Genomic DNA, 12,047 nt, shown 5'->3' on the forward strand with positions numbered 1-12,047 from the left:
ACACACACACACACACACACACACACACACACACACACACACACACACACACACACACACACACACACACACACACACACACACACACACACACACACACACACACACACGGGATGCACCGAATATTCGGCCACCGAAAATTTTCTGCCAAAAATGGCCCAAAATTGCATTTTCGGTTTTCGGCCGAAAGACTTTGATCACTGAAACAGTTTGTTGTGATGACGCAAACAGAAACCGCTGCCTGCACGTGCATGTCTAAAGCAACATGTCTGCGGTGTGGACGTATTTCAGTATATCTTAGAAAGACCCACGGATAGCGATTTGCAAAACATGTAATGCCGAAATTTCAAGAGGGGGTGCGTCTGCAAAGACTTGCTCCACGACGGGTTTAATTTATCACCTGAAATCCAAACATCCCGATCGCTATGCTGAATATGAGAGAAACGCGGCACAGAAAAGCAAAACCCCTCCGAGCACGCGCACTCCGTCTGTGGCGGACATTTTTGAAAAGGCAGGAAGTTTCCGAGTGATAGTGTTGTATTGTTGTATCTTTAAACAGTTGCACTTGTTCTGAATGCACTTTGTTTTTATGAAAGAACATATTTAATTTTACAACCTTTCAGCAGGCCAGAGGGCCTGTACATTATTATTTAATGTACACATGAGTGCATTTAAGTTAAACATTTAAGTTTGAATTTTTATTTATTTTATCCTGTGCATTGTTGCAATTAATAAATATTTTCATAATTTGTAATTGATTTATTTTTTGAAACTTTAATATTGATTTATGCAATTGAAATGCCTTGATTTTAGTAAGTTTAGTACACAGTCATAGCCATAAATGCAATAGTAATAATAATTGGCACAATTTCTTTCGGTGTTTCGGTTTTCTGCCTTGCTTTCCTCTTTTTCGGTTTCGGCCAAGAATTTTCATTTCGGTGCATCCCTAATATTAATATATATATACATATATACATATATATATATATATATGTATATATATACATATATACATATATATATATATATATATATATATATATATATATATATATATATATATATATATATATATATATATATATATATATATATACACACATTCACACAAACACACATATACACACACACACACACACACACTCAATTTCTACAAATTAAGATATGTTGAATTGATAAAGCAGTGTAATGAAAAGATGTTTGCATTTTGAGTTATGCATCTCATACCGCTTGACACACAGTGGCAGAGGAAGTCTGGTTGATTCCCCCAGCAAATGCAGCACAGGTAAGGAGGATATGCAAGCACAGGTTCACCAGCATGTGCCAGCACTTCTTGCTAATACACACAGACCTGTGGACACACAATATAATCGAATAAATAAGGAATGTTCAGTCAAACTTTTCCAGTGATTATATCAGCATTAAACAGGTTGTATGCGACAACTGTATTATAATAGACAGGTTGTGGGCAACCTTCAGAAATCTATTAGTGCTAGTCTAGTACTTCTAGTTTGCCTAAATACCTCTGCAATCCTATGTGCTCTGGACCCACCTGGGAGTGACAAGGCTAAACTGGTTTAAATTAATACACAGCAGAATACAGAATACACAGCAAACCTTATTAGTTCAATACTGTAACTGCTATCTGCCTCTTGGATAGAAGGTGTTCTTACTTTTGATGATAAATGTAGCTGACGATGATGGCCAGCAGGCAGAGACTAAGCATGATCGCTGTGATGTAAGTGACTGGGTAAAGAAGTTTAAAGCTGTGCATGGTGGGCTCTGTCCTGGTCAGATCCTGTTAAAAAAGAAGCACCCAATAAAACATTATTATAAATGAATGGTATGTATAAATGTTTCGGTTTTCTTGTTGAGCTAAACTTAATGTTGAGTCAATACACATTTCTTTATTCCATTAAACATCATCTATCATTATCTTGAAAGTCAGCTTTGGTACAACAACTTAAAGACAAACACTAAGAAGACATAAAAACAAATCAGTACGTTCTATGCAAAATACATTCCTACTGAAAAAGACAAAACAGTCCATACATGAAAAGTTTTGAAAGTTAGCCGAGTTAGTACTGACCATCAGAAGAGCGTAGTTACTGAGCGAGTCACACGAGAGTGTGGTGAAGTTGGAGTCATGTTGGAGGATGGTGCAGCCATCTGACTGCCAGCCACCCTGACCCTCCTGAGCAGAGAAATCCCAGTGTGCGGCCACAGGGTCCAAACCCTGCACAAAGCGCCGCAGGGTGACGTTTACACGACTGCGCAGGGGCTGCAGGGGGACACCCTCTAAAAGAGACACACAGGACAAGGACATTTATACGAGCTTATAAATTATGAGACAATGAACAAGGGTGTAACCGTTTGATCTGTGAAATAGCTAAGACAGCTAGATAGAGAAATTAATTAGAACAATATCTCTATGTACAAAGTTTCAATAGCATCTTGTGTGTTTCATGCAAGAAACACCGCCCTGCTTTTGTTGAGTGCGCAAACGTGCTGTGCTATATGGTGTGAAACTTAGCTTGAAGGGTATAACAATTATATAGGGATTTCTTTTATTTAGTCTGTATCAGTGCAATTACCTAGCTTACTAGCTACATTTTATTTTGCTACATTATCTACCGCTTTTTCGCCCAATTAGTTAGGTTTCCAGGAGAAAATAAAACGAGCAAAGATTAATAGGTATTAAATGTAGGATTTGTCCACTCCTGCATATACTCTTCCTGCATGAATACATCCTGCTTAAAAACAGTACATAATTGTGCGGGAAAAAAAGGTGCCAGTTGTGGGCGATGTGGTTTACCGATCTTGGTGAGGATCACCGGAGTGACGACACTCCTTCTCTTGGTTGAGTTGCCTGTAGGGGGGAAAAGCTTGCCGTTGCGGAAAGCCAGCAGCTGCAACTTATAAATGCCATCGTCAGGTTGACTTGAGTTCCGCAGAGGGAAGAGAGACGGAGGCAGCTGCACAGACGCCTCCACTATAGTGTTCTGAACGTAATGAAGGAGAGAGGGGCATACAGTTTTTATACATTTATATTCTACATTAGGTCTAAAATGCTAACTAACTATACACATATGCCCTACTGCTTTGTCTGGATATTTCATTGAGCTTATTTTATCTACAATTGAAACACAAAAAAAAGGGAAAAATGTGCCAAACACTTTAGACAATAATACATTTTTGATGGATAGCAAATACAAGAAAGATAAACAGCACACCTTTAGGGCCAGGGCAGAGAGATTGCTAGTGACGTTGCATTTGAAACTGAGCTGCCGGTCCAGGTTCATGTCTGGGTTTAAATTTCCCAGGTGAGGAATCAGAGTGCGCTCTGGCGCCATCTTCTGGAACAGTGTGCAGGTCATGCCATTAAAGCTGCTGGCCTTGATCACATGCGACTCCATGGCAATATTGTGGGAGTTCTTTAGAAGGAAAATGATCAGGACACGAAACAAACGAAATACAATCAAACTGTTATAAAACTATAATATGCAGTAGATATTCATGATAAGGTACAATAAACAGACTTTACGCATACAAAATAAGACTGTAGAGCAAGAAATGTAGAATACTTACAGTATAATAAGCGCCGCCAGCCAGACGGAGAACTGCGATCCTTTGTAGACTCTCAATGATGCGTGAGCAAGCCCGAGCCTCCTTCTGTGCCATCCACAGCACTCGCTCATCAGTCAGCATCAGATTACTGGAAATATCCACCATCACATCCCCTAACTGTCAACACACATCAATCATGCGCTATTAATTCCATGTACATCCATTTAACCTCCAGTCCCACATAAACTCCACATAAACCACAAATAACATTTTTTTAAAGTAGAGAATCACTGAAGTAAATAAATATAATTGGGAAAAATGTATATCACAAGATCAAGAGACCTTATTTTATTAGTCTGGAATTATTTTATTGTGCAGAAAAATAACCAAACAAAAAAAAAAAAACTATGAAGTGTTACTATGAAAACTGTATGAAGTGGAACTACACACAGGTGTTACATGGTAATGTTTCAGTTCAACAAAGTGAAACCCAAACCCAAACCCAAAAAGTAGGTCCATTGCGACTTTCCTGGCAAATCCCTTCGTTCTGATCTTATCTCTTCCCCTCATGCCATTTATGCTATGAACTGGTCCACAGAATGCATGCTTTGTCTACAGTCAGCAAGAATGTCAGAGAGTGAACAGCAGCCTTGCCAATCGGTCGCTTTAAGCTGCACTTAATTAAATCTTTTTAAGGGTTTAGGATTTGTCAAAGAAGCACCAATCTCTTAAAGAGCAAAAGATTTGAAAGCAGGCATCAATCTACTGTATGCTTTACATTAATGATTATAAAAAAATTGGGGCAAATAATTCTGAAAATGAATTCACTGATTCAAAATATATAATATATAATATGAAGTCTGCTGAAAATAATAATAAAGAAATTTGTTTCGGGATGATTCTCACCTCTTTGTATTTCTCAGCAAACTTCCCGATCTTCTCGATCATCTCAGCCACGTAGATCACATCCACCTTGTCTGAGAAATTAGGAGCTTCTACTGTGTAAGCTAGAAGCTGCTGTGCTGTATGCACTGCATTTGTCAGGTTCAGAGCCATCTATTAGACAGGAAAAAAGAAATCAATAATGATGAGTGAGATGAGTTATAGATCGCACAAAAGTTATCAACTATATTAAATAGATGTTTGTTAGTCCGTGTTAGGATCATAGTTGTGTTTACTGAAAGAAATAATAAGCTGGGAAAGTTTTAAACAGATCTGCACCTGGTTGATGATGTGAAGCACACGAGTGGTGTCTTTTATGTACTCGCAGCGGGAGTAGTCGTCCTCAGCCCAGTGCCCACTGCGGTCACATCGTCTCCTGGCACGCCGGTCTTCAGCTGAGCTGCCCGAGTAGATGCCTGTGCCGGTTACCTGTCGTGCACAGGGCAGGTACGCCATGATGCCTGCCAGTGTACGAGGCCATCTGCAAAAACATCAGTTAGGAAGAAGCTGAAGCATTAAAAGTGATTAACAGAAAATCTGTCACCTGAATCCCCCCTGGCTAATTCCTGCCTGCTTCTCAGACAAATCTCTGATTAGATTATACTGTACCAAACAGATAATGTGTTCTAAATGGATACAAATACAGACATATATGGGAGATGAGCTGGGTTTTGACTGGTTGATCTGGTTGAGACTAGAAAGATGCCTGTGATACGGCAAAACAACAACAATCCTGCAGAAATAAGAGATTTTTACTTTCTATGTGTGAAAAATAGTTTAAACGTGAAAATTGCAAAACAAAGAACGGCAGTGTTTCAATAAAATGAATGTGCAGTGCTGTTTTGCAGGCCCTTAGGAAGGCCCTGGTCCGGGTTCTCAGTGCTTTAAATTAGGTTACAGTGTTTGTTTACATGTTGAGGAATAGTCCCCTGTACATCTCTAGTGAACAGGTTATGACTGATATATGCTAAACTTGAGGAACTGTGATGGCAAGAATTTACAATTCCTGTAAACCTGCTGCTAGACCACACCCCGACCCAGCGTTTTTATGAAGGCATAGTAGAAGGGTTCAGCTTTTATTGACCTCTTCTTCTTTTTTTGGCTGCTCCCATTAGGGGTCGCCACATCGGATCATCCTTCTCCATACCCCCCTGTTCTGTAAATCTGCCTCTTTCACCCAAACCACCTGCATGTCTTCCCTCACCACATCCATAAACCTCCTTGGTCTTCCTCTTTTCCTCCTTCCTGGTGGCTCCATTCTCAGCATTCTCCTACCAATATACCCCATGTCCCTCCTCTGCACATGTCCAAACCATCTCAATCGAGCCTCCATCACCTTGTCTCCAAAACGTCCTACATCCTCGTCACTCCCAACGAAAACATTAACCTCTTCAGGTCTGCTACCTAGTCTATAAACTTTCCCTTACACTCTTGTAGATACCCTTCTATCACAAATCACTCCTACTATCACTCTTCTCCACCCACTCCACCCTGCCTGCACTCTTTTCTTCACTTCTCTAACACACTCTTGACCAAGAAAAAAACAGGCCATGCTCTTTTTAGGTTAGATCATAGATATTTGGAGCAGTAACCGTATTCAGATTGGCAATGCCACACTATATACATTAACATCGATTTTCCAGCCACTAGAGAGCAACGATGAGCTTAATTTCTCAGGCTGGACGAGTACACTTGCTATTAGTTTATGCTATTTCGATGATGATTGAAGTTGTGCCTCACCTGTAGTCTCCTTTATTGTTGGACACCCGTTCAGGAGCACAGTATTTAGCAGCGCTCTCCAAAACAACAATGTGCACCGTGCGGGTGTTGTTGCCTCGGCTAGTGCGCACTCGACACTCCCAGTCTCCTGTAAAGCCTGGCTGAATGTTTGAGATGGTCAGAGCACTGTGGTGGAACGAGAAGAACAAATGAAAAGACAATAAGAGAGATTGTTTGGACTACAATTTGTGAACAATCACGTCGCAAGTGAACACATGCCTAGGATTTATATACTTTGGATTTCAAGGTTGCAATCTTGACTCTAGTGCAATCTTTACTATTTAATGTGGAATCCCTCAGTTACCATCCTTAAGCTCCTTTAGAATACATTACCTAGCAATAAGGGAGCAGTTCTGCACCATGCTCTTCTCTATGAAGATTCCCTGCGTAGCATCAGACTCCACCATCTTGCCATCCTGATACCAGAGCACCTGCATGTCTTCGTCCACAAAGGAGGCCAAGCACTGGAAGGGTAGGCTGTCCCCCTGAAAAACTATCTGATGCTGGGAAGGAGTCATTTGGAATGAGGGGAGCTCCAGAGGTGCATCTACAGAAAAGAGAAACAGTTAAGTGTGAAAAAATGCACCAAGTGTTCACAGTAAAGAGATATGGGCCATTTTTTAATCTGTATCTTTGTGCTCTTGGTTTTCCCAATTTTAAGTAGTTGCTTTGTTTTTTTATTGTCATCCAAGTGGTTGTATATGTTACAAGCAACAAGGTGCCCTTAAACAACCCTGAACTTCTGTAGACAGATTAAAAATGTAACCAACCTGGGCACCCAGAGATTAATGTAACACAGTTCAATGTGTGTCTGGACAAGCAGACAGGAAAAAAGTTCATCATGATGCTCCAATTATCAGTGTTTACTTCACAGCCTTTACAAATTAAGGGATCTGTGATTCATATTTGGTGCCAAATCAGCATTTTTTTTTATATCTTTTCTATTATAAGAACCTGCAGAATGAGTATTCCAGCAAAAAACAAACAAACGAAAAAAAAAAAAAAAACTTCAGACTTCCAGATGACCCACACTATTATGTAATAAAATAAACAATTAAATCCAGTGCATGGCATATTTTACAAAACATGGCAATATCATGCATGGAAAAGAATATTTTTCATCTGAAATTGAACCAGTTAAAAAAAAAGAAAATCTTCGTGGCAGTTGCTGCTGCCTTGTTTTTAAAACCTTTACCAATCGCTCTTAGAAAACCGGAGAACATACAGCAATTCTTGCTATTTTCTATATTCGAGGATCCTTACCTTGTACAATTGCCCTCTTTTTGTATAAGTGTGTACGTGTTTTTCTTCTTACCACAGGTGAGCATTTCAGGTTTGAGCGAGGTTATCAATTGGCCCTGTAGTGAGCGAGGGTAGGAGCATCGTGTGTCCTTCACCGCTATACCCTTCTCTTTAATCCAGCGCACCAGCCATTGCAGGTTACAGTCACACAACAGAAAAGGGCTCTGGAAATCTCTAAGACACAAACACATACAAACGGTGTGAAATCAGTGAAGTGTAGGCAGTAAAACTATGACAATAACTACTATTCAAAGTGCAGAATAACTGAACAGCACTCACAGCAGTGCAGGTTTCAAAGCAAAACATAGGTTTATATAAATGCGTTCATTCTTAAATTAATATAAATGCTGGATTTGGTGGAGTTTTTGTTAGGCGTTTTCCACCACAGGGATATTGAGAAATTCGTGCCTTTTGGTTTCCCTGTTATGCTTTTCATTGTTTTTAATTTAAAGAGTGAAAGAGAGAATGATAGAGAGCAAAAAGAGGCTGGAATGTTTATAGAGCAAGTGATAAGAACTATCTTGTTTGATTGACATTCCATAACAATTATTAAAAGTAAAACAAAATAAAGCATGACGACTGGTTCTTTAATTAATAACAAAATGTAAATGCTGATGTGGGATAAGAGGGATGATTTTATAAGAATTTAATCAAATTTAGCCCTGGGTTATTGCTGGGCTGCACTGTGCTTTGATATTTTCCTATAACAATATGCTCTTATTAAATTTGATCCCATACTTATATTGTAAACATTATATTTTGAACCATTCAACGTGTTCTTACAATATATATATATATATATATATATATATATATATATATATATATATATATATATATATATATATATATATATATATATATACACATACACACACACACACACATACATACACTTAACTGGTAATTTCAGTGGCTTTATTCAATTCAAAGTGGCATAATGATCATTAATAAAAGAATCACGTATAACACCTGGGGTCAAGTCACTTAGGCCATTAAAAAAAATTATAAATTCAGTGTACTCACAGGTTTTTTAAAGAGACAAGGCTGTCGAAGATCCCTTGAGCAAGAGATGAAAACATGTTTCCAGAAAGGTTGCTGAAATGACACCACAGGTAAATTGGTACATCGCATGAAAATCAGGATTGGCTAAATCTGGCACCTGAGGTGGTTTTTGTATTATAGATATCTATACAGCATTACTGTATAAACCAACTGCTACCCAGTTTACCAAATTCAAGCTATTTACCCTAAAATGCTGTATTTTTGTAGCAAAGGGTTAGCTCTTATAGAGGTAACTTGTGCATAGTTCAGAATAGGGCATAGGGATGACAATTATAATGCTGAGATTATGATATGCCATGTGCACTTTTCAAATTCACAAACCTTGATTAAAAGCAAGTGATCTGATATTAAAAGATTTGAAACTTTTATAACCCTTGTAAAACGCTAAAATGTTTTTATCCCCATTAGTTTAAAGTCATTTACTTTTCATGTGACATGTTTTTCATAGGGTATTTTTTATACATAGTTTTTGTTATTACCAAACATATATAATCATGACACACATCATGCCCCCCACTATGTTGCCCACCCATAGTTCAGAAAAAAAACTAGGCCTGACTTGTTTCAGGTTCCTTATAGCTGCTGCTATTTATCTTGCCAAACATTCCCCATAACAGCTTAATCTACACTCATCTGAGAGCTTTAATCAGAATGACAGCTTTATTTTTTCAAATGGATAACATTAGCATCACCTTCACGAGGTGGAAAGGACACACAGGTGTGTGCACTGCTGTTGCTATACTCAAGGGAGGCAAAAACTAACATGCTAATCTTACAACATCTGTTCCTCAATTTAGAGCCCAGTGAAGGGCAATTACATTCTCAATTTCTAGCCAATTGCCTAAAACACTTCTAATATCCTCATTAGGGAGCACTAAACACAGCTACTGAAATATAAAAGCTATCAAAAATACAACACAAATAAAGAAAGCATAATGGCCACCAACATGGTGGTGATAGAGTAATACATAATAAAGAGAGATTTACTTACAGTTTAACCAGATTCGTAAGGCCTTTGAATATATCCACATTGAGGCAACCAATACGATTATTAGACAAATCTCTGAAAGGGTAGGAAAATAGATCACATCAAATAAACAGACATACTGACACAATAAGCACTAGGCAGATGCATTGATAAAAATCTGAGCAAGACTAACAGAACAGAGTCTATGATTAGTATGCTTCAAGACACATTACATGCCCAAAAATATATAAACACTTTACAATCACACAATATGTAATTTTTGAGCTTCCTATTCCAGATTGATTCCCCTTTTGCGGTTACAATAGGCTCCTCTCTTCTGGGAAGGCTTTTTACTCAACTTTGGAGCTTGGCTATGGGGGATTTCTATCCAGTCAGTCACAAAAACATTAGTGAGGTCAGGTGCTAATGTAAGGTAAGGTGGACAGGGGGTGCAGACTAAGTTCCAGTTTATTTCAAGACTATCAGTGGGGCTAAGGTCAGGGATCTGTGCAGACCACTCCAGTTGTTTCATACCAATCTTGGCTAAATAGGTCTTCTTTGACCTTCCATTCTGCACATGGGTTTTGTCATACTGGAACAGGTTTGGCTCCTTAGTTCCAATAAAGTTAAAATTGCCCCCTCAAAAGATTTTACTATCATTTGAACCATCCACAGTTCATACAGTAGACGGTAAAACGGTGTTCTTTCAGGACCAAGGTGCTACGTAACAGAGATAACAAAGAACTAACCAAGACAAGCAGGCCGACAGACTGAACTAAATCATTTGATAAAATTGTATTGCTACAGCATAGAGATTTTATGATATATATTCCAGAGACCAGTGCAGGGAAATCTTCTAAATCAACACTGACATCATTTCAAAGGAATTTGTCAGGTAAAAAAATTAAACAAGACTACGAGCACAACTTATTTTTGCCTTTGGCTTCTTCATATCTAAAGAGTATGTGGGGTGTAATTATAACTGTCAAGACTTTGTGGTCTTTAGCATCTAGTGATACATCGATTTTGTGTGATGTTTGAGCAGTCTTGTTGAGGTGGTTTACAGAGTATAAAACACTGACTTGATATATTTCAAAATAAATGGCACATTTCTTTTTTTGTACAAGAATTTGTATGAGAGAGAGACTTTTTTTAAATCTACCAATTGGAGGATTCAACTAATTCCCATTAATTATATCTAAATCATATTTCTATAGAAGACTATCTATTAGTCTTAAAATTATACATATACATTATAATTATAATTATATAATTATAATTATAATTATATATATTTTTTTTTTCTTGTAGCTCTAAACTGTAGTAATGCAGTTCTGAAAAATATACTAAACCATACATGAAGAAAACTTTTGCTGTGTACTTTGCTCTTAGGACTCGATTAGGACTCTTAAGAACGATTTCATGCTCGTCTGTGGGTTGCACTGAAAATTCTTTAGATTATTTAAGTGGGGTGAGAAATCTAATCCCCGCTCCCAGGGATGGAAGTGGACAGGAACATGTAGCATGTTTAAGTCAAAAACGTTCTTTCATCTAGCCGTAACTATTCCAACATGCCGAACTGGATGAGGTTCGATGTTCGGCTTCTATCACCGACATGACATGTTGGCGTCAGAATGGATTTACTATGCCCTGCAGACAGTCACTCTGACTCAAAGGCAATTGCCAGAATCACATGTCAGCTTCTTGTTCAGCTGATGTCTGCTTGTTGACTGTGCAAACAGTAGCTGCTTTTTACTAATATGGGATTGGGGGAGAGGTTGGGAATTTATAGCATAGAAATTCCACTCAGAGAAGAAGCCAATGGTGTGTTACAGAGAGAAAATGACTACAGTCATGAGTCTTAAAAGACTACTTATCAACACGAGTCTCACTTTAAAACCACGTGATCAGCTTTCAACTTTTCATTGTTATAAAAAGTATAATAAGCTGCCCAAGCTAAACAGTGTTTCTTTACTTGCTCTTTCTAAACTGTAACTCACAGGCTTAATGCTTCCTTCACTGGCGCCCCTCTCATCAACTGCAAGTCTTTGGACTGCCTTTTATTCTTCCTGATTCACTCCTTTCATTATCGTTTCATCTTCCTTCTCCAGTCTTGACTCAACGTTCCTTCATCTCTTTAATCTTTTCATCTTTCTCCTCCACGCTTCTCTTCTAAATTCAGTGTCTATGCCTCTATCCCGAGGCCAGTGACGTGTCTCGAAATGTAACAGGGGAAATGCAATTAGCTGTTTTGGGAAAAAAAAATTAAATGCAGATGGGGACAAAAATCCACATTTAGAACGAGGAACGTTTGAGCACAGGGACTCTTTTGTTAACAGACCCCTCTGCTGGCCAAAATTAACCAGCGTGTATGCTTTTCGTGTTTTATATGAGAATCTCTCCTTTCCAAAATCAACATCCAAAA

At 38.4% G+C, this 12,047-nt stretch overlaps 1 protein-coding gene across 2 annotated transcripts in view; it reads right to left on the minus strand.

Moving 5' to 3' along the window:
* The window catches only part of adgra3 (adhesion G protein-coupled receptor A3), a 31,077-nt gene that overhangs the window by 3,022 nt on the left and 16,008 nt on the right, over window positions 1-12,047 (minus strand). For both annotated transcript variants that reach the window (XM_083540838.1, XM_083540837.1), the window contains 13 exons: window positions 9,647-9,718; window positions 8,617-8,688; window positions 7,604-7,764; window positions 6,622-6,835; window positions 6,250-6,414; window positions 4,789-4,990; window positions 4,474-4,623; window positions 3,589-3,744; window positions 3,234-3,434; window positions 2,816-3,002; window positions 2,090-2,298; window positions 1,674-1,798; window positions 1,228-1,351 (listed from right to left, as the gene is read on the minus strand). In XM_083540838.1, coding sequence (XP_083396964.1) covers window positions 1,228-1,351; window positions 1,674-1,798; window positions 2,090-2,298; window positions 2,816-3,002; window positions 3,234-3,434; window positions 3,589-3,744; window positions 4,474-4,623; window positions 4,789-4,990; window positions 6,250-6,414; window positions 6,622-6,835; window positions 7,604-7,764; window positions 8,617-8,688; window positions 9,647-9,718 — 2,038 coding nt within the window. The remainder of the gene's footprint in view (window positions 1-1,227; window positions 1,352-1,673; window positions 1,799-2,089; window positions 2,299-2,815; window positions 3,003-3,233; window positions 3,435-3,588; window positions 3,745-4,473; window positions 4,624-4,788; window positions 4,991-6,249; window positions 6,415-6,621; window positions 6,836-7,603; window positions 7,765-8,616; window positions 8,689-9,646; window positions 9,719-12,047) is intronic.

This window comes from Silurus aristotelis, assembly GCF_946808225.1.
Source record: "Silurus aristotelis genome assembly, chromosome: 5".
NCBI lineage: Eukaryota > Metazoa > Chordata > Actinopteri > Siluriformes > Siluridae > Silurus > Silurus aristotelis.